The 23,184-nt window shown below is 38.0% G+C and overlaps 1 protein-coding gene across 2 annotated transcripts in view; it reads right to left on the bottom strand.

Annotated features, from left to right (window-relative positions):
- The window catches only part of Tbc1d8-9 (TBC1 domain family member 8/9), a 61,254-nt gene extending 42,639 nt beyond the window's left edge, over window positions 1–18,615 (bottom strand). The window contains exons 1-5 of one of the 2 annotated variants that reach the window (XM_083135519.1): window positions 18,331–18,615; window positions 12,443–12,609; window positions 8,146–8,319; window positions 7,095–7,194; window positions 2,147–2,333 (exon numbers count right to left, since the gene is read on the bottom strand). In XM_083135519.1, coding sequence (XP_082991645.1) covers window positions 2,147–2,333; window positions 7,095–7,194; window positions 8,146–8,319; window positions 12,443–12,609; window positions 18,331–18,374 — 672 coding nt within the window. In that variant the 5' untranslated portion in view covers window positions 18,375–18,615. The remainder of the gene's footprint in view (window positions 1–2,146; window positions 2,334–7,094; window positions 7,195–8,145; window positions 8,320–12,442; window positions 12,610–18,330) is intronic. The other variant, XM_083135518.1, reaches the window with a different exon arrangement.
- Window positions 18,616–23,184: the final 4,569 nt, after the last annotated feature.

Below are 23,184 nucleotides of genomic sequence, written 5' to 3'. Positions count from 1 at the left end.
AGTAAAGAAAGAAAACAATTTTCACATCTGTTCTTTGCTCACATTTATTCAAATCAAATGTACATAATGCTTGAATGAGAAATATGAACTGATACGAGGGTGTTCAATAAATAATCCCTCTTGCCCACTTCCACATTGCGAAGACATTTGTGTGAAGCACATCTATGAATTTAAATTAGAATATTGCAGCCCTGACTTGCATTTGGTTTGGTTCAGAAAAGATCCTGCTGATAGTGTTTTGGGATTATGAAGATATAACTAATTACAGGCGCAAAATCAGAACATGTAGGAGTGACATGCAGTCTCATCCAACCTACTCACCTCATCTTGCACCATCTCTGACTTCCCCCCCCCCCCCAACTTTCCTGATTGAGACACTTATTTCTGCAACGTTCAAAGACCAAAATCACAACCTCTACAAAAGTGGTAGGGGTGTGTGGATTCTCAAAAGGTTGGTACTGGGATTGAAAAAAAAATCCCATCCTGATACCAACTTCAAGAAATAATTTCCCAGCTTCTCAGGATCCCAAATTATCAAGTTTAAAAGTGGTTAATTTTCAATTTTCTACACTATAAGCATCTGGATTTTATTGAACTTAACAGTCTTTATTTCAGAAATGAAATGATACTGTAGTTTTAACAGTATCGGGAAATTTAGAATATTTTTTGTCCTGAAAATTTACCACACTTAGTGTGGAAATGGTGAATTTTACCTATCCTGAATGTTGGGATTTTAAAAATTTCTTGTCCTGCACACCCATTCATTTCTCTATCAATGGGGCAAAAATGTGTAAATCTGCACAGTGGCTATGTAGAGAACTACTCACACTTGTGAAAAAGAATCAACAGGATGAACAATGTCTGCAAGCAGATTAGGCAATTCGTTATTGAATCAGCCTCATACAAATAAGTAAATGTACTGCCCATGCCCTTTTGTGTAAAACAAAAAAGGAGAGTATTTGGAAAACTTGGAATACTTTTATATACAGATGACAACCACTACACTTTTCTTTCTTTTTTTTTACATGAGAATTGAAACAAAGAAATTTACCCCACATATAATTAAACCCAGTATCATAATATACAGTGCATAAACAAATGGGACCATATTGAATGATTCCTCACACCAGTTCAAGAAATTAAATCTAGATATATATATAATATATACACACATGTAGAAATGTCCTGTTTTATACACAATCATATAGAAAACAAAGAGGAATCTGTGAAGTTGGTGCAATCAAGATGTATCACATGTTACTCTTACTTCGTATGTTACATGAGGTGTGCTCATCTGCAGACTATACATGGCCCTTCAGTAGGTAAGAGGTGTGTGTTAAGGTTGTGCAGCACCAGCACCCTCAGTGGTCTCCATCAAGCTATTCTTTTTAGTGGAGAAACATGTCACAGTGTCTGAACATCCAGCCTACTCACCAGACATGACCAGTTTCTCTTCATGAGGATTAGGTCTGTACTCAGCAGACACACTTTTAGTCACTCGTTGAGGTCAAGAAGAGAACGGTGGATCTTCTAATGGCACTGAAACAGGATGAGCTACAGCACCAGTTTAGCCAATGAAAAAAAAAGGAAAAATACAGCATGTGGATGCAAAGAAATGCACCTTGAGGGTGATAATAGTAATAGTATATATAATCCATACATATAGGTACAGTTGCATCGTTTTTAATATTTTTACTTTGTTCATTGCAAAGTATTAACTTTGATATCAGTATGCACCTGTAAAAATGACTGTATTAATAAATAATAATAATAACCTGTGGCGTAACAGCTCCGTGAGGGTCAGTGCCTACCTACAGACTGCCGGCCTCACTCCCACCAGAGGTGCGAGTTCATCCAACCAGTTAAGCGTTGATGTGTGGTCGGCACGACGAACCCCTAGTCGACGCTATACATTTTTCTATGTTTGGGTTACGCTACTCATTCGTAGCTCTCCCTATTTCGTCACGATGCTGGATGGCCACCTATTCCATGCACAGATCAAAATCTCAGGAAAAGTTGTTACACTTCCCCCAGGAGTCTGAAACCTGCGCACGTCCCTCAGCCGGAGACCAAAGCTTGCACCTTAGACCCCACGGCCACGGTGCGAGACATAAAAATGACTATACAAATACCAAAGACTACTTACTTCTTTGTCCCTTGTTGCAACACGGATGCTATCTGGGAAGAGAATACTATTTGACTTGTCCAGAGCAATGATATCTGACCAGCGTACCATTAATTTAGTCTCCTTGCCTAATATGTAAGCGTAGAAAGAGAGATAGTTTACGCTCAGGTACATCCAACCTTGCCGTGGGATCCGTCCTTTCCAATAGCTGGGACAAAGGAAAACAAAGGAAATTGTTATTCACAACATCGACAGCTAATTCTTTGCATCTAGTGAAGAGAGATGAAAAAACAGTTGTCTTATAACGTTTGTTACTTACTAAAGAATTTTCACAATTATTTCTTCATGTCAAACTAACACTAAACATTGACACAAAATAGTACCACACATTTTTTTATAAGTATAACATTTTCTACAGCCTTATTAATAGTAGTAAAACAATATTATGTTAGGACTCATTTGGTAATGATATCACATAGTCCTTCATCCTTGTCTTTAATAAACAAGAAGATTGTATTACGAGGGAAATTCCGATAGTTCGTGAATTGGCAACACTGCACCGATTATGTGTAAGCCGAGTCTGTGATTGTTGCCACGTGAAGATAGCCTGTGGTTAAGGACATATTTAGGGGGGTCCAGGGGGTTCGGACCCCCTCCCGAAAGATTTATCAAGTACTAAATAATGAAAAATATATTTGTTTAGCCTATGTTGTATAATTTCCTCTAAACTTATTGGAAGAATAGGATTATACTGGAATCATGGGGCTTTGAAGGACACAAAGGACGTATTTTGGGGGCCCAGACCCCCCCTACCCAAGAGATTTATTAAGTACGAAAATTAAATAATGGAAATATACTTGTTTAGCATTTGTTGTATAATTTCCTCTCAACTTATAGGAAGACAAGGATTATATTGGGATCATTCGGCTTTGAAGGACATGAAAGATGTATTTAGGGGGGGGGGCAGGGTTCCGGACCCCCCGAAAGACTCACCAAGTACTATAATTAAGTAATGAATATATTAGTATTTGTTGCATAATCGATGGTTATTAATTTCCTCTGAACTTTTTACAAGGCAAGGATTATATTGGGATCATACGGCTTTGAATGACATTACAAAGAAGATTTATGTACACTACTACTCAAACTAATATGCATAAAATATTAATCAGAAACTTACTTTTCTCCAACTAGATGTAACATCATTTTTGTTATTTGATAAATGTTCAATTATTCATCTATTTGACATTAATTTCATTGCCAGGGCACTTGTTTTTATGTAAATTATTCCAATCTTAACTACAGGTAAGCTATGTAATGAATATGCGCTGTTTTATCTCTATCCTTATACAGTCTTTTTACCTAATCATGTAATAATAATATAATATTAATTTATGTATTGTAACTAGTATTAATTTGATTTATAATTATTTTAATATAAGCATTATTATTATTATTATTATTATTATTATTCCTGAGACACTTGGTTCAGACAACCCCCCCCCCCCCGCGAAGCATATTTCTAGATACGTGCCTGCCTGTGGTGTGCTTTGTTAATGTACGAGTGAACCAACGTGCAGCTGTTTGTCTGCTTGCTATAAAAGTCGAACTGCAGTGTGTTTTTACAATGGCGGATGAGATGGTATACCCATAATTACCAGACAAAGGATTGCTATTGAATTTTGTGTGAAGTTCCGCAAAAGTGGCCAGGAAACGTTTGAGATGATCAAAGAAGCTTATGGTGACGAAGCAATGGGCAGATCGGCCATATTCAAGTGGTGGAAGCATTTTAAGGAAGGTAAACGCAATGTGCAGGATAAGGTGAGAAGTGGGCATCCATCAACATCAGTGAACGATGAGAACATTGTGAAAGCAGAGACATTGTTGAAAGAAAATAGATGTTTATCGATTCGTGAATTGGCAGCTAAACTGAATGTTGGTGTAGCAAGATGTCACGAAACACCTGAAAATGTATCGTGTTTGTGCAAGATTGGTGCCACGTTCACTGAACTGCTTCATGAAGAATGGTTTCTCCTGCAGGATAACACTAAGCCACATGTGGCATGGCAAGCTATGGCAGCTTTGGAGAAAATTGGTGGGCAGTCTCTAGACCATCCTCCATACAGCCCAGACCTCGCACCCTGTGATTTCTGGGCATTTCCGACACTTAAGAAAGAGTTACGCAGAAGGAAGTTTAGCACGGACCAGCTGTCACATCCACTACCTTATACGGACTCTCAGAAAATGGTCTGCAACATGTGTTTGAGAAACTAGTGCATCGCTGGCATCGGTGTATAGTGTGTGAAGGGTGCTATTTCGAAAATTAAATTCACACCAACTCTCGTACTGACTCGGACTATGAATAGTGATCTCAGTCCACAAACTTTCGGAATAACCCTCGTAATTAAAAATTGTGAAAGGGCAAAGAGTATTTTTTTTTCTGTTTTATGCTGAGATAGGCTAATCAGGACTCAGAAACTTACAATTGGAAGTGGGATCCAAATCACTGTTCAGTGTGGATCCACCAGAAATCAAACAGAGGACCCCACGATTACAAGATGACAGTGTTAGCCACTACTCTATCGGAGAGGTCTGGTGAGCACTTCAGTTGTGCTCTTCTCTCAAAGCCCTGTTTCGTTGTCTTTATTATTTTATCTACTTCTTCTAATCACCAACCATTCATTGCAATTAACCTGAAGTGGTACAATTTCAATTGTACTGTAAAGGATAACAAACTTGATACCCAGTGGAGCCACATTTAAATGGTTTACATTCCACTTTAACCATTAAAAGGCCGGCCTCAAAATTATTACGTGAAAGGTTGCCTGGGGTCAAATCTAACCCAATCATGAAAATTACAAAAATTATGCTGATATTGAATTATTTAATGGTCAGTTGAAAATATGTTTCTTAGAAAACAAATATCATTTTACATCCCAAGATGACAGCAATATGCAACAATGAATGATTGTCATTTAAACTATGTATGAATTCCTGTTAACTCTTCAATATTCACTTTTGTACACAATGTACCTAATAAATGATGCAAAGATTTGAATATTTTTAAATTTTGATAAATAAAATTACAACAATGCATAAAAATGCAAAGCAACAATTAGATGATTGTCTTTTAGCCCACTTAGCATTCCCGAATTTACAAGTTCAATATTCACTTCTATATGAAATGGAGTATAGAAATGATACAATGGTTTGAAAGAAAACTGTGGAAGAAATCAGGTATTATTGTGATGTAAAATGCAATGCAGTGTAATGTACATTCATCCTTATTCTTGCTCATGTGGTTTTGCAGATGTACTGTCCATATTATTTGCACACATACTGAATTTTTGTATCTCTACTCCCATCACAGACATGACAGCATCATCCCTTCATTGAGACTACCTCATATACCTCTCAGAGTGCTGCATGGCATTTTCTTCTGAAGTGAATCTGCCCATTACTGTTGTTATTTCGATATCTCTTGGTATTGCAGGATTTTTGTATCATTGTGCTGCAAATGGTGTCACTAGCTTACGAGCAATACTCAATAAAAATTCCTTTATTTTTATCTTTCTCTGGGAGTGATCCTTGCGGATGTCGTATTGTCCAATTCATTTGTAATAATAACCCATGGCTCAACAGCCCTCAAAGGCGTTCCTTAGCCTATCTCCAGACTGGCAGTCTCCCTCCCACAATCCTACCTAGAGGTGTGGAGATCTTCAACCGGTATTGGGGTGACATGGGGTCGGCACGTCAAACCCTCAGCCATTATAGGAGACTTCCCAGACTTGGTTACGCTACTCACTCGTAGCTCCTAAATTTCCTCACGATGGTGGGTTGCCACAGGTTCTATACACAGGCCAAAAACCCAGAGAATGAACCCAAGCAGACTCGAACCCAAGCCATTCCACAGTCGAGTCCAAAGCATATCACCTTGGACCACAAGGCCACGGAGGAGGACCCAATTCATTTGTAGCAAGTATAAATTATCAGCAACACAGCAAAACTATTATGCTGACCTAATGGATAGTTGTCATGACAAAGTCATGAATTTTGGTGTCACAGTGAGGTAAAATTTTAAAATTACCAACAAAATACCATTCCTGGGGCAAATTTGACTCCAGGTGGTCTTTGTAGGGTTAAACTGTCAGTTAATCCCAATTAGCCTGACCATGGACTCAACAAATTTATGTAAGAACACACAAAGAATTAATACAAGAAATGTAACTTTCCTACAATGCTAGAACTGTAATCCTTATACATGTTCTGTTACTAATTAAAATAATATAGGGATGGACAGAATACTGCACCAGTATTGGTTGATATTGGACATTTCAGGAAAATTGACAATGATTTTATCACTCTCATATTTTCTCATATTTTGATAAATAATGTGTCCTTGAATTCACCATTGTGTCACTTCAGTATTGTTTTTGTGAAAAGAAGAGATTAATTCATGTATCTTGGTTTTGTAAATTAATTTCTAATACGCAGTCCCTTTAAAATTAATCAGAATTCTACATTAATTAAGGAGATAAATGAATGAATCTCTGATTCATCATGAAATGTTCGCAATTTTATATTGGATCAGTACAATATTGGTAAAATGTACAAGGTGAAATATAATAATAAAATAATAAATATTTCTGCCAATAAAACTCTGTCAATCCAGTGTAAAACTTGATACAGTACTTGGTAAATATGTATCATATCAGCAGGCAACACATGGAGTATATGTAATTCCAATCACTTACTGTACAAGTACGTAACACATTCTACAAATACAAAGATTAAAATATACTGCATATGAAAAACCTATTTTTGTGCAAATAAATAATTTTTCCACACTTTTATTTTTAAAATTACAAACATTTCTAAGATCAATATGAGCACTCAAAGATATGAATTGATGCAACACACATAATTATTGCCCATCACTGAGTCCAAAGCATGCCAAATTTATGCTCACCTGCACGAGTAATAGTTGACCAACTTCTCTTCCCTTGGCATATTAAACCACTTATGGAAATTGAAGGATCTTGTTTTGAAAGATGTTGTATCATCATCTCCTGGAAAAACAACAATGGATTATTATTATTAATTGAAATCTCACAGAAGAATTATGGAATAATAACCTACAGGTATGAGATATACAGTAAAGAAAAAAAACAAGCATACACACAAACACAAAGGTATAATTCATGTGTACTGTTTTGCATAATAAATGTTTAATATCTATTATCTATGGCAAAACTCATTGTGGATGTGAATAATCCAAGTTCATGAAATATTTGCATTTCTTTTAATCGGTAGATTGTTGATTAACAATGAGTATAGATAAATGCTACTGACCATAAAGGCGATTTCAGCGTTATCTTCAATCATATATTACGTATAACCAGGGGTAGAAAAAACCAACTACTTCAGACGTCAGCTCCTTCTTATCATGAGCCAGGCTTTTTATTCTTTTTCAACTATGGTTAGACCGGGAATCCAACTAAGATTAAAGCTAATTAATTATGAAATATTGGATTAAAAGTAATTTATTCTTTCGCCAGAGTAACATACATAAAGAAGGCTCAACTGGTAACAGCAGGAATAACTATGCAATACATTCTTATATGTAGACATCTCTTTATATCGGTGCAGATTTGAAAATTTGTTTTGCAACAGCAATTATAATGGCATGTTTGTTATTCTGATTTAATGATACACATTTCAAGAGCCAAGATGTTCCTCATGATATGCCAGATGGCAACCAACCCTTTTTGCAGACACTAAATGTCGGGTTATATTATATTATATATATTTATATATAATAAAGAATGAAGAATATCTTGACTCTTGAAAGGTAATGGTGACTAAATTTAAACTGATATTTTCCGATAGTGATATCACTGATATGGAATGAGCATATGCACATGAAGCAATCAATTTATGATCGCGAAATTATCACTTTTACCCTACCACGAAAACAGAAAATTTATACACATAAAATGTCTTCTGCTATCAAAAATTACCTTCTTCACTTTGGCTACTTGAAGCACTGTTGGCGATGAGGGACTGTATTTTACAACAAACAAATTCAGTAACATCATCCTCATTGTCAAAATTTTCTAATGTATCGAGCAAATTTCTCAGCAGCCAATCCCAATCCTGTTCTATCTCCTTGTATGTTAAGGAGCATGCTATCACTAAGGAGAAAAATAAAGAAACAATAATGCACATTAAATTAATGAAATGAATATATATACCAATTTATGAGCCATCAACACACACCATGATATTAACTAACTCTTGACATCTACCAAAAATAATACTACTCCAGCATCTAAAATAAGTTTTAAGGTTGATAGTAATGCAAAATAAAAAAACTCCTGTTTACACTGCAATCAACCAATTTTAGTGTACAAGAAGTTGAAAATATGCACAAGAATTATTTAAAAATATATTCATATATAAAGATAAATATGTTTTCACCTAGAAATCAGAAAAAAAGGGAGGGTGGGCTTTTAAACTAATTTTGAACCACATGACAATGTTATGCTATAATAATGTTGTGAACATTTCTGTAATACACATGCAATTAACTATGTTTGCTTATTTAAGAATATAACTTGTCTTTCAACAGGTGTCTTCTGGACTAACCTGGAAACTAACAGTAAAACATGTAAAATGCTATTAACAAAACATATTGAATACCAGCTTATTCCACTTATCAGACGAAATTTAAAATGAATGTTTCTTACAGTAGTAATATATGTTTGTTTGGGTTTTTATTTTAAGTGCACTCTATGCACAGATGGGCTGATAAGTACTGGACCTACTGTATTAAGTTGAATACAAACCACCAGGTACCGAACATGGGGTCTCTTGATTACAAGGCAACTGCATGACAGTAGTGATATGAGTGAGGAAGTGAGCAACAATATTTCCTAAGGAATAGAGGCAGTCACATTTTATATATCCCTAAATATTACATGAAAATGCATATTAGAGCAAAAATTGTTCTTAATAATAACCATTTTTCTAATCTGTTGGGGGAGATAGTAATACGGGTACACTGGCCAAGTGAGGGTCATCCACTCACCCCTACCCCATCTCTGTCATTGTCACTGTGAATAGTGTAAAAAAGAAGAAACTTGTAATCGAACAAGAACAGAAGGAAATAGAGAAGATACCAAAATTAAATTAGTGCCCCCAACTAGAACAGAAGTTAGACTAGCAATAAAGCAAATTAAGAATGGCAAGGCTCCTGGAATGGATAACATCAATCCGGAACTAATTAAAGCTAATGTGCAAACTTCCATTGATCTCTTACAACCCATGTTAGAGAAAATATGGAATGAAGAAAAAGTTCCATTAGAATGGAGAGAAGGTTTAATAGTAAAGCTGCCAAAAAAAGGAGATACAACTAACTGTAAAAACTGGAGGGGAATTACTTTGCTAAGTATACCAAGCAAGATACTATCGAGAATAATTTTACATAGAGTGAAGGATGTTGTAGAATCAAGATTGAGGAAAGAACAAGCTGGTTTCTGCAGACAACGTAGTTGTGTCGATTTAATAAATACTCTAAGAATAATTGTGGAACAAAACAGTGAATGGCAAGCCACCTTATATCTTGCATTCATCGATTTTGAAAAGGCTTTTGACTAATGAAATAGAAGAGTCATGTGGCAGACACTAGCAGACTATGGTATTCCAACAAAGATATTAAACCTAATGAAAGATACGTACGAAGGTTTCAGGTGCAAAATCCTACATGAAGGACAGCTTACAGAATACATAGATGTTACAAATGGAGTGAGACAGGACTTCTATCTCCGACAATATTTATGCTAATACTAGATGCAGTTATGAAGAAAACTATGGGTTGCAGGAAAAGAGGAATACAATGGGGACTCAAAGATAGACTAGAAGATCTAGATTTTGCACCTGCCTGCCCCCCTCTTCTCTCTCTCTCTCTCCCCCCCCTCCCTCCCCCATGACATTTGCTTATTATCTCAAAGACTTAGCGACTTAAAGGATAAACTAAAAAGACTACAGGAGGAAGCAAAGATAGCAGGACTCACTATTAATGTGAACAAGACTAAAGAAATGAGAGTCAATGCAAGAGGAAAAGAAAAATCAAATGTTTGTCATGAGCTGGTTGAACAAGTAGAGTCATTTACATATTTAGGAAGTGTCATAACAAAAGAAGGAGGTTCAGATGAAGACATACAAAATAGAATCAAGAAAGCCAATGTGGCATTTATACAACTGTATTCCATTTGGAAAACCTGCAATGTTTCTAGAAAGACAAAAATTAGGATTTTCAATACAAATGTAAAATCAGTTTTACTGTATGCTTGCGAAACATGGAAAACCACACAAGCTAACACAAAAAGGATACAAACCTTTATTAATCGCTGTTTCAGATATAAAATAGCTAGAAATAATATCAAATGAAGAACTATGGAGAGAAACTAAACAACAGCCAATTGCAACCCAAATAAAAAGAAGAAAATGGAGTTGGTTAGGACACACCTTACGAAAATTAGCGCACGATCATGCAAATTCTTCAAAGGGCCTATTGCATCTAATAAAACCAACTGGAGCAATAGAGAAAGCAGCCTTAGACTGGAACCCCAAGGAGCCCAGAAAATAGGACGTCCGAAGAAGACATGGAAGAGAACAGTAGAAGAAGAAGCAGTCGAGAAAGAAAAAACATGGAGAGAGGTCAAGGATTTTGCACGTCACAGAGCCAAATGGAGGCGTTTCACTGAAGCCCTATGATTCTGATGGAGCAAAAGGAATTAAGTCAAAGTAAGTCAAAAGCTTCACTGAGTACTAGTTAACGGAGAAATTTTGATTTGAAATGAAACTTGCAAGAGAAGGTGTCTTTGGTTTATGGTCGACTCGGACATGAGATATTTGCAATTTTCATGGAAGGCTCGAAGAGGGATTTGTGCTCAAAATCAGATATTACATGATCAGGTGTTTAAAGCATTTAGAAGCGTTACTTTAATGCTAAGAGCCCTAAACCTGACCTGCCTAACAAAAGCATTTAGTGACAAACTACCCCTTTGCACCCCTTGGACATGATGTACATGGCAGCAACTGTCTGTACAGGTCATTCGGTTTAGCTTGAGCTCTGGTTCAGCGCAACAATGCGAGAGTTCCACTGAGAGCAGAGTTGCTAACTCCCTTAACAATAACCTATATCCATAATCTGACTTCAGAGCTTATTGGTAGGTGTGTTCGGTACTTACTGCATTTATTTATTTATATATATATATATATATATATATATATATATATATACACACACACACACACACACACACACATATATACATACATACATACATACATATATATACACACACATACATACATACATACATACATATTTAAAAAAGTGGCAGTTTAAGAAAGTGATAGATAGTTCAAGGAAAAGAACAACAGATGGTTCTTTTTGTTGGTGAAACCCTCATTGATTAAGCCCCTTGGCGAAAGAGGCATCCTCCCCTCCTCCTATACCTCTCTAGGAGGGTGCAGATCGTGTTACCACGAGTAAGGTGATTGTTGACCTGTGTTGCTTATGGTGTTTTATTCAACGGAAGCTGAGGTGAATATTGGAGAAAGCAAAGTGATTCATAGTCAGAGTTGAGAAATTATCTTAACGTGCATAAGTTTATGAAGAAAGAAGCTGAAAGTGGTCTTGCGTTGAACGTGAAACAAGTGCAAAAGACATGTTTCCGCATCTACTGATATGTCATTAAGTACTGTGAAACGAAAATGATTGCTACAAGGTAGTAACGCCTAACAAACCACGCAGAAGAAAGACATTTAAAAGACGAATTTGACAAGTGTGTGTTATTCGTAGTACAATTGAATTTCATGATCGTGAAGGACAGTGTGCTACTTTAGATGCGTAAGTAATTTTTTTAATGAGACAACAGCATGTAGCTTTGCCAGTTTCATGTCTAGTACAATTGTAATTTCCGCATATTGCAACACTGCTCCTATGAATCACATGACGTCTTCTGCAGACTACAAACATTTCCCGCTTTGCGCATGCCAGAGCTCAGGCTAAAACGACAGTAAATGAATTACTGCAAACAAAGATCAAATAAAAGCACATGGAAGGGAAAAATCATTATTCAGAAAACGTACAGTAAGTAAACACTAAGACTGAAATATGTGTTAACAGACATAACTAGACATCGAACCATGTATAAAATGCCTGTGCTCCATGATAAATTTGGCTTTACACAATCAGAACTTAGAGCATAATTTTAATACACACTGAAAAGATCCAAATAAACTCACAGTAATAGACTTCTGAGGATGCTGTCTGATGCAATATACGATACGGTGGTGGCTTGGTGTCAAAAACACTGTCCAAAGTCCCCACAAGGATGGAGGACAAGCCTCTGGAACTCCCATGGCCTTTTCTGCTCTGCAACACAAAATACGAGTTGGCCTGCTCTGTGACCCTGCAAAGAGGAGAAATAACAGATGAAAGAAAAAAATCATTTGTTTTATGTCAAGATGGCAACTCTTGACTGTGTAATTACAAATTACTATAGTCAGTATTGCATTATCAAATTTATTTTAATGCAATTTTATATGTGTGTGTGCAGAACAAAGGTTAAAAAAAAACTACTGAAAGAAACTGTAACCTACTGATTGTATATACCCTATGAAAAAAATGTATGTGCCTTCTCACTACCAACATTAAATACTTCAAACACTATTTTAACAAGTACTGGGTCAAAATTCATCTCATGAAATATAAAATTGCAGGTGAAATTCAACAGTTCTAACACTCCCCAAAAATCGAACTAGTATTTCTATCCTGTAGCTACACCGATGCCATATTAAGTAGTCGGATGAGTAGGATTTCTGGAAGTGCAAAATCATATGAAGCATCACAAAACTATAATACATCTTCTTTTACAGGTAGTTTACTGCTGTTATTCATAAAATTAATCAGCACCACAAGAATTATTTCTGTGCCAATCCTCGTAGGTGATTGGTTTGCATAGCATGTTGGGTCATTCCATGCCATACCATCCAATAGTGGTTGCATGACCATTTTAGAAAAAAATCATTTTTAGTATGTACGTAGCTTGTTTCTAGATATCAAAACCAATGTTCAAAAAAATGTATTGTCTTTAGTTCTCCTGGGGCAGCCATTTTTCCAACATGGCGCATGGCTTCTTTTGCTCATATAGCACTTTTCAGAAACCTTAATATCTCAAAAACCATTAGAGCTAGACACCTGAAACAAAATTCATTTTGTAGCTAATGAAGTATACTTTCGCTGATATTCAAGTACAGAAGGTTGTTCGCTTTATATCCGGCCATTTTTGACAGGTACTCACCTTAAGAGATACCGCGCCGCCACCACCGATCATGTTCTATTGGACCCCCAGCGGTGTGGACTATCGGCCGGCATCTCACTTTCCATTGAGGCAAGCTCCGGCGCAGGACAGGCATGGGAATTCTGTCACACTCCTCCCTGCAAGTGTTCCATAGACCATCCAGGGTGCGCGGGCGGCGATGTTGAAGACGTCGTTTCAACAGTCCAAATGCGCAAAAATCCATTGGACTGGCATCTGGGCTTTTCACAGGAATGTCTTCGAACGGAATGACACGAATTCCTAATTCCTCTGCCTGATAAAAACGTAGTGATGTTCTGGCGGTATGACTCGAAGCCTTGTCCATATGGATCACCACCTGGTCCGCGTCCATTCCATACAATTGTGGGATATCTCTCCGATAGATAGGTGTCAGAATGGAGTCTTGGAAGTATCTGGCATTCACCTTGCGTATCAACTTATCCTCATATCTGAATCCCGTCGCAACCATAAAGCCACGAGGGAAACTTTCCCTGCACTGACGAACGAAGTTGCTGCGCCCCTTGCCGTCAATGTCACGGTATGTGATCACCCGAATGTGACCACCAGCAGTGAGATGGACATATGATTCATCTATTGTGACAACTTTCTTCCATTTGGAATCTGCCAGGTACTTTTCATACAGTTTCTTGCAGTTCGTCTTACGTTTGGCAATGTGACGCAGTAGAAGGTGCTGTACACGGGCCTTCCGCACACTCTTCAACCTGAGGTGCTTACGAATGGTTTTGTTCGCAGTTGACGGTGCGAGGTGAAATCTGTAGGCCATATCACATTGATATCACATATCACATTGATATCACATATCACATATCACACGTCTTGGCACGCCAATCGACGGATCCCCCTTCGCACTACGGGTGACACTTTGCTTGCAGCCCTTCTCCTGGTGGTTTTCGTGGGTGATGTTTCGCAAGGAGAGCCTGGTGTGTGTAACGGGCCACAATAGCTATGAATGAAAAGGGCCATTATGTAACCCTCCCAATACCGGTTGGTTTTCGGCGCCATTTGATAACATTCACTACCAACACTCACACACCTACAAGGTCCGACACAACACTGCTCCTGCCAGCAGACCCATAGTTCCAGCATGATACGCCAGGTGGCAGCACCGAATCGAAAATGGTCGGATATAAAGCGAACAACCTCTGTATATTTTGCTTAAAATTGCATCGTAAGTACAAAAATTATGGTGGAAATTGGGGTAACAATAGTTAAAAAATTGGATTTTTAAGCCCGATTTTTTCAATGAAGGGGTTTAGTCTAAGGCTTTATTTTTTTTTTCATGTGTAAACCTGCCTGCAGGGTGTCTGTAAATAAAATATCAGTGCTTAGAAACGCAACCCTTTTTTACAGCATGGGCTCAAACCTGGCCGTTCATTGAATTTTGACAGTTTTCGGGATTAAATATCTCAGATAGGTCCTCTTCAAAAATTTTGAAATTTGGCACAAAGGAAGCCCTGCATGAACCTAACTCTCAGTAAAAATCTCAACTTTTAGATTCAACTCGTTTTGGTCAATATAAGGTAACGTATGTCACCTAATTTCTGATGTTGCAAGGTAAGGTTAAACTACATCCCATGTACTTAGAATAATGAAGTCTTTTCTTTTTTAAATTTGGGTTAAATAAAGCCTCAGGTTTTAACACTTGACTTACCAGAAATTGAAATTACAAGGTATGACAATTGAAAATCTGCGAAATCTCATTGCAAAAGGTTTGATTTATTAGGTACCCATGACCAGTTGGTGTTGTCAGCTCCAAAACTGAGTTTTCCCACCATTTTTTAAATGTAGCATTACATGCAGCTTAAGATAGGCAGTAGCATGCCCAGGAATTTCGAAAGGGAGGGCAGGTTACATATACTTTTTTAGTATACAGCCCTGTTTTTGGCACATTATCCTGCCTTTGACGTAATTGTTTATGGAATACTAACCCCTCCTTGGGCACTCCACTAAAAGTAGGCTATTTGTTTTGGAGGGTTTCCTTTATTTTTCACATATATTTTTTTTTTTTTATTTTTCCCAAGAAAATACATTTGTTGAAGTAGATGTGAGTCGTGCACAGCAGAAGATTCAGAGACATGTTTTGATAGGATATGAGGCAAACCTGGAATTGATCTGTGCATGGACAATCTATGTTGTCATTCTTCCATTTTTTTAAAAATTGGTTGATTTGACATGGAATGACCCTGTTATGAAGTCAAGGGCTCTAGGTTTGAACTTTGGCATGAACATTTTATTCTGTTTATTTACCAATGCAATTCAACAATTGATCATAACCAGGGCTCGAAAAATCCTGGTCGCCAGGTCACCATGGTGAATAAAAATTTCAGCTTGGCAACTGTGATCTCTTTCTGTAATATTGCCGTTTTTTAAGTTTCAATGTACGAAACTTTGAAGATTCTAAGTTCCAATTGCAGTACAGCGGAAGGTAGCAAGTGATTTTTTTTTTATCAATTTTGTGAACATTCCATTGAATCAGTAACAATTTCTTACTCTTCGTCCCCAACCCTCCACTTCCCGTTTTCTCACATGATTTAGCGATGTTTTGAATACGGTGATGCTCAGCTTCTTATAGATTGATTGATTGATTTGCTTTATTTTACTTTGCTTTTTGTGCCACTTTTGGCTAATTTGCAAAGATGGTAATGAATGATATGATTAAATTGATGAACAAACAAACAGAAACATCCAAGCCTAGTCCAGGATTCGTAAACGGGACACCCCTAGCATCGTAGCGCGATGTGCTAACCACTCCAACAATTGAAATTGCTTCTGCACTTGAATATCACAAACAGTATGGTTACTTTGGCATGTCCTTTGCTTCCGGCCTCAAATCAATGGGTACCTGGGGGCAATCCTGAGGGGGTAAAGGCAGCTGATGCATGATCCTGATCACATCACTTCCAAATGGCTGAGATCGAGAATGTATGGGGCCCTACCCCAACTTCCCTTAAATGTGCCTTCATGGGCACCTTTACCTTTACTTCTTACAATGATTTGAAGTTTGAGGCAAGTGTGCTACGGGGTAATTCATATGCCTGTTTAGGGGCCCAGTTGCTGGTCCAGCCTACCGGATCAGCAAGTGTTGTCATATTGGATTTCCAGAAAAAGAGCTAAATCCCACCTAAAACAGGGATACTATTTCTCTGAAGCAACTAGAGTTAGACTGTAAAGCCAAAACTGGATTTAACTACAATTGAGACCTTCGACGTAATAGATCGAAAAGATAAGTACTTGATGCGATTCGTGATTTGGACAAATCTTGCTCCAAAAAACTAAGTTGGCAACAGTAGTATGTACATCTGGACTTCTCTTTCACCGCTGGAGGAGGGGAATTCTGTCGTCTGCTCATTGCACAAACGTCAAACTGACCCGAATGTGTGGTTCTTCACACCTCTTTGCAAAGAAACAAGAGATGGTTGGGTAAAAATTTACTATCTTTCGGACACCTCTAATTTTTTCGTTTCGTCAATTTTTGACATTTGTACTTAGGTATCTGCTTCGCGGAACATTCCTGAAGGTGTGTCAACGTTGTTTTTATGAAATTTTAACTATGTTTCCTAACCTAACAGAACTAACCTAACCATGCACCAATGGTTCGTGGGGCTAGTGCCAATGGTTCGCAATTATTTCCAATTTCTAGATACTGATACTAACACGACACCAAATTTTAACTATGTTTCCTAACATAACAGAACTAACCTATCCACGTGCCAATGGTTCGTGGGGCTAGCTATTCTCCGTCGGAGAATTAATTTTCAACAAACAACATGAATTTCAGCTATGAAACATTCCCACATCACACAAAACACCTTCCCGATGTTCGACAATGCTACAGGAACTTATTACAGTAAGTAGTTTCTTCTGTAAAAATAAATAAATGTGTCCGAAGGATAGTAAACTAGTACCATATCAATATTGGTTCTATGTAGGCATCAGACGATTGCAGGAATGAAACAATTGCATCCTAAGTAGACTACAGCCAAAATATCTCCATTTGTTTACAATTTGGTGATAGAACATTTGCATTCTCGATGGACGAAATGATAGTATTTGATACTAACGAAGTGCATCAGAAAACATGCTAAATTCGATAGGAATTGCGACATTTAATGGCGGGTGTGCTACACGTCAATTATTGTAGTAAGTGAAATTAAATGGTATAATTTAACAATACAGGGAATTTCTCCAATTTGTTTGAATTTTCGGTTACTTACTAATTTGGGTCTCCTAATCACGAATCTGCACTTAAAATTTGGCGCTCACGTAAAAATTTGGCGCTTATTTGGGGCAGGTGAACCCGGCCACTTTCTAACATGCCCTTAACAGGGAGTCTATAGATATAGGCGGGGCCGCGATAGCGGTTGGGGGCGGTAGGTCGATTACCCCAGGGGCGGAGCCCGGAACCGGCGGGAAATTCGGAAATCGAGGGTGTGGAAATAAGAACTTAATTTCGATTATTTTGCTATTTCCACGTGTGAGCGCCAAATTTTGACTGCAGATTCGTGATTAGGGGGCCAAAATTAGTGAGTATGCAGAATTTCAAACAAAATGGAGAAATTCCCTGTATTGTAAAATCGCTCCAATTAAATGTTTGATTTTTTCTTTCTTTCAGGGTGTGGGTAACGCCCAAAACAGTGAACTATCCTAACTGGATAACTATCAGACAAGTGCAAGGGCTTGTCTTATTTAAATTAGGAGAAAATGCACATGTTTGGCGCATCTAACGCCATTGAAAAATATCAAACAATACACTTTTAGAGAAAACAGGAAAGCGGAGAGGAATTTACTCACCAAAACGCATTTGCCAACAAAACTTCCTGAGGTTTCACCCACATCAGGTACGATAAACAACCTCCAATAACATTCACAGTAATTATCACTTTAGGACAGTGCGCATTATATATCCAAATTACTACTGCGGGAGCATTAGAGTCCGAATATTTATTTAATATGACAATATTAGTAAAAACCTTTTACATCGAACTACATAACACCTTACAGCTGTAAAACTATCGCCATTATGGAGAAGCGATCTGTCACTACCTTATCGCTATTCGACAAACATTTCTGCTTTCTTGCAACTAATCCCGTGCCGAAATAAACTAATTGCTATTTATTATTATAGACATCGATTAGTTGATAAAATATATTCGGTGTATCAACGAGTTGAGGTTGCAGAGTGAGGATGTGTCTCATTTCAAAAAAATTCTTCTTAATCTTGGGAAGGATGTGCCGCATCTGTTCTCTGATTCAGGATAATTGGTAGGATCGGGACAAAGAAATCCGCTGCTGTCTACGAGTGTAGAATGTGTAGGACGACGGAAAGACTAAAATCAATTGCCAATTGTTTTTTCTTAGGCAAATTCAGTGCTCAAATGAAGGTGAAGGGGTATGCGGGGGAAATGGTGTCCCCCCCTTCCCTAGCAAAATTTTCGCAAAGCATCCCTCAGTACATTAAGATTGACGCATTGACAGGCAAGGGCGCTCGCAAGTGAGTCCAGGGGGACACTTGCCCTCCCTGAGATATCTGGAAAGAATCTATATAATCATGATATAATGGACATTTCCACTTTGACATGAAAAACGTTTTAAATCCATTCATTTTACAGATAATGACACAAACATGAGATGTGCAAAATATCTCGGCGATATTTGTCTTGGTTCTCGCTCGAGAAACACGCCTTCAAACACCGCTGAAATTCACCTCCTACGTCACTGATTTGAAAACGTCCTCTCCACAGACACGAGGTCCTCTGACGTCATCACTTAGAAATGCGTGCAGGAGCAGGCCGGGCTTCTGCTCGTCCCGTCAACTTAGCATGAGCCGCGGAAGTGACAGCAAAGTCACTTGTTACTGTGTAAAACAAGTATCTTGTACCTTCGAGTGCAAAAATCTGTGCTCCATTTCTTGGATATGAATTATGCCCTAGCAGTATAGCAGTATTTACTATAATTCAGCCAGTCGGTAGAGGTTTTTCCCATTAGGGTGACAAAGCAAAACTTGTAACAGTCAATGGCTGAACACGTGAACAGCCTTGTTCATTGCGAATACATAGGTTGGTTCTGACTGGCAAGAACTTAATGTTATAGGAATGCCTTTTCTGGAATTATAATTATTTTCGTCATAATATTAGCTTCGCAAATTTTAAGATAATATGTGTACAGTCAACGGCAAACATAATGGTAAGCAAATTGTCCACCACTATTTCATTACCTTTTTTATTTTACATCGTGTGTTGTTTTAAGGAATGAAACTATGTTGGTTCGAAGCAGGCATTGTTCTCTGCTTATTGACGTCTTTATTTCAATTCATTGTAATCACATTGTGTAAATCAGACCGAATGGAAATGGTGGTGGACAATTCGCCTACTGTTTCTTTCGGCGTTGGGTGTACAACACACTGGTTTACACGCCAATTTCTGCAATATAAGAGGTGATACGGTATAAAAAGTTACGGGGAGTTTTTAAATTTCCTGCAGTTAATATACTATATATATTACATTTTTTTGTATTTAGCCTACTTTTACGTCGCTTTCCCGTCACTTTGTTTAACCGCAACGATGATAACGCATGGTTAATTTAGTATGTATCTTCTCTAACATCACATTTCTTCCCACTTTTGGCTAATCGCTACAATGAAGATGAATGACTACAAGCAGTATTCGAAGTCGGGGTGCAGGAGGACACCCCCCCCACACACACACTACCACCACCACCAACAAGCACAATCTAAGTATCACCCAACCTGCCGCAATACGAGATGAACTTTTTCTTCTGTCCCATCTCATTTCGAAAACATTCACTTGTCCCATCTCCTTTTATGAGAAGAGACGGAAAATGTCTCGTCTCGTGAGCAACACTAACAGTAACAATAGAAGCATCCCCCTAGCTGTCCCCAAAGTCTCGAGCAAACATCCTCCCATGTAACAATTTCCAGTTCAATGAAATGTCACTCACAAGGAAATAGTCATGCCCAGGTCGAGAGTCAAATCTGGAATATGCGACTTCCTCAGATAAATCATGAATTTTGTGTATAATAATTACAACACCATTTCATTCCTGGTAATTCTGAATCTGCTGTTTGGTTTGCATATATAAGCAGGATAATATTCAGTTTTCGAGTGCTCGTACCGTCGAAACGAGGAGTCAAAAAAAAAATATATTAAGAAAGGTTTTTTTTTTTTGTATTTATAATGATAATTAGGGCTCGGTAGTTGAAGACCTATAAATTGCCAAATAAAGAACTATAAAAGGACCAAAAATGTCAAAAAAGGACCTAAAAACGGAAAAAAGGACGTATAAATGTGATCCAAATTAATTAATAACTTCAGTTTTAATTACATATTTAATGAATATGCACGGTACCTTCTTATCTGACTTGAGATCTTTGCAGGCGCGTGATGTCTGGTCGTATACACCGTACCGTACCTGCTTCAGTCGTCCAAAAATGTTTTTCTCTCGTTTCAGGGATGGTTCAAATATTTCCTTACTACAGAAAGGATGTTTAAGAGGTGATGAACTGATGATGATTCGAATTGAGAATGGGCAATAACAATGTAGTCGAAAGAAGGTGAAGTTGCAAGAAAATGCCGTTAAGACCTAAAAAAAGGACTAGAAAAGGACCAATGAGCCAAAAAACGCCGAAAAAGGCAAAAAGGACAAATAAAACCCACCTTTTTCTGGCCTACAATGACCCAAAATGAATATACATTATGTTGGGCCTCCTCTTCGGACACTAGGACAAGGCGACAACGCTACCACTGCGCCATCGGGGAGACCATAAAATATAATAGCATAACATAACCTGTGGCTCTACAGCCCTGGAAGGGCCTTGAACTATCTCCCGACTGCCAGTCTCCCTCCCATAATCCTACCTAGAGGGTTGGAGATCTTCAAACGGTAATGGAGTGACGTGGGTCAGCACGTCGACCACTCACCCGTTAGCTATATGAGATTTCCCAGACCGGGTTACGCTACTCACTCCACTCGTAGCTCCCCAATTTCTTCACGATGGTGGGTTGCCACCGGTCCTATACACAGGCCTAAAACCCAGGCGGACTCGAACCCATGCCGTCCCGCAGTAAGGGTCCAAAGCACAGCCTTAGACCGCACGGCCACGGAGGACACGCAGCAGACAGACCCTCTTTATTATCATTCAACCCTTAATGATTCCGATAGTGAACAAGATATTTCGAACCCTTAACGTATTTCATATATGTAGGTATGTGTGATACGCATGGGCGTATTTAAGGGTTAGTTCAACGGGTCCAACCCCCCTTCCTTAGGTTCAGTAAAATTACCAGATTACCTGTTCTATCCGCTATGCGCAGAGTCCTGTTCGTAAAAATTTCTTCAGACATATTTTGTTCTCATAAAGTACAAGCGTATAGTACGGGATACGGATGGGAAAGAAATTAATTCCACACACCAGATGGGACCGCAAAGCAAATGTCTGCAAAATCTCAGAAAACTCCTGACATTTCACAAACTCTATAATGCCATATGTAATTTCTGCCCGAAGCAGCTGCTTGTGAACTTATAGCGCGAACATTATGATTTCATTAGAAGTTCCCGATATGGTTCGTTACCATTCAAGTTTTAAGTATTCCTCAGGTTCTAATTTTTTGATAATTTGAAATTTCCCAACTGTTTGATAATCCAGAAAGTCGATAAACCATCTTCCAAACTCTAGATCGGAATGGGAAAGTTGACCCTATTGGAGATTGTAACTGCATCTGGGTTAGCTTCAGCTATTTGTACTTCTACTCTCTCTGGGTTGAGTGGGTGTGGATTTAGAAAAAAAAATAGTTGGTGAAGAATATGATGGTGCTGATGTAATGGGTGGTAGAATTAAGGGGGTGAGATAGATAGTAAAATCAAATTTTGTACATTGTTCAGCACATATTTTAACCCTGGCTATTGCCCATTTCTGTGGAATATCTGCGATATTGAGACTGTCAAATCAGTTATAATTTTCCCCCGTCGAGTCTTCTCAAAGGAGCAGCCCCCCGTGGTTAGCACATCGTGGGTCCCGGGTTGGAAACCCGGAATGGGCATGGGCGTTTGTGGGTGTCCATTCATCAATTTCATCATGTCATCACTCATTCCGATCTTCGTAAATTAGCCAAAAGTGGCACAAAAAGCGAAATAAAATAATGGAAATAAATCAATCAATCTTCTCAAAGTAATTTGGTTTTAAAAAATGCATTGCAAGATAGCTAGGGAAGTTCTCTAACGTTCTCAAGTTGTTTGACACAAGATGGACAGAAAAGTATCAATACTCAGTAGGGTGACTTCTGAAATCGTATAGGTACACTAATAGTAGAAACTTTACTGTTGTTAATTTTTGGACCATTTTGTAGTAGAAATGAACCCAAGCTTCTCTGAAGTTTGAACACAGTCAACACATTGATAAATGTCAACAACTTATTCCAATATGAAATGCCTATTCCTCATTCATTGAAACAGTGTGTCAAAATGTTGGATGGCCTAGTGGATATTTTTTAAATTTTCAAATATGAATGAAAAATGTGGCAAACAGTAATTGAAAAGACATGTCCAGGGTCTGCATTGTAGGCAGTAGAAAATTGTAACTAGCTCTTGTACTAAAATATGCACAAATTGTTGATGGTCTTGGCTACACTG

Source organism: Lepisma saccharinum, chromosome 14, assembly GCF_977018435.1.
Source record: "Lepisma saccharinum chromosome 14, izLepSacc3.1, whole genome shotgun sequence".
Classification (NCBI taxonomy): domain Eukaryota; kingdom Metazoa; phylum Arthropoda; class Insecta; order Zygentoma; family Lepismatidae; genus Lepisma; species Lepisma saccharinum.
Note: the sequence above shows the minus strand (reverse complement) of the source record. Positions and strands in the feature narration are given on the sequence as shown.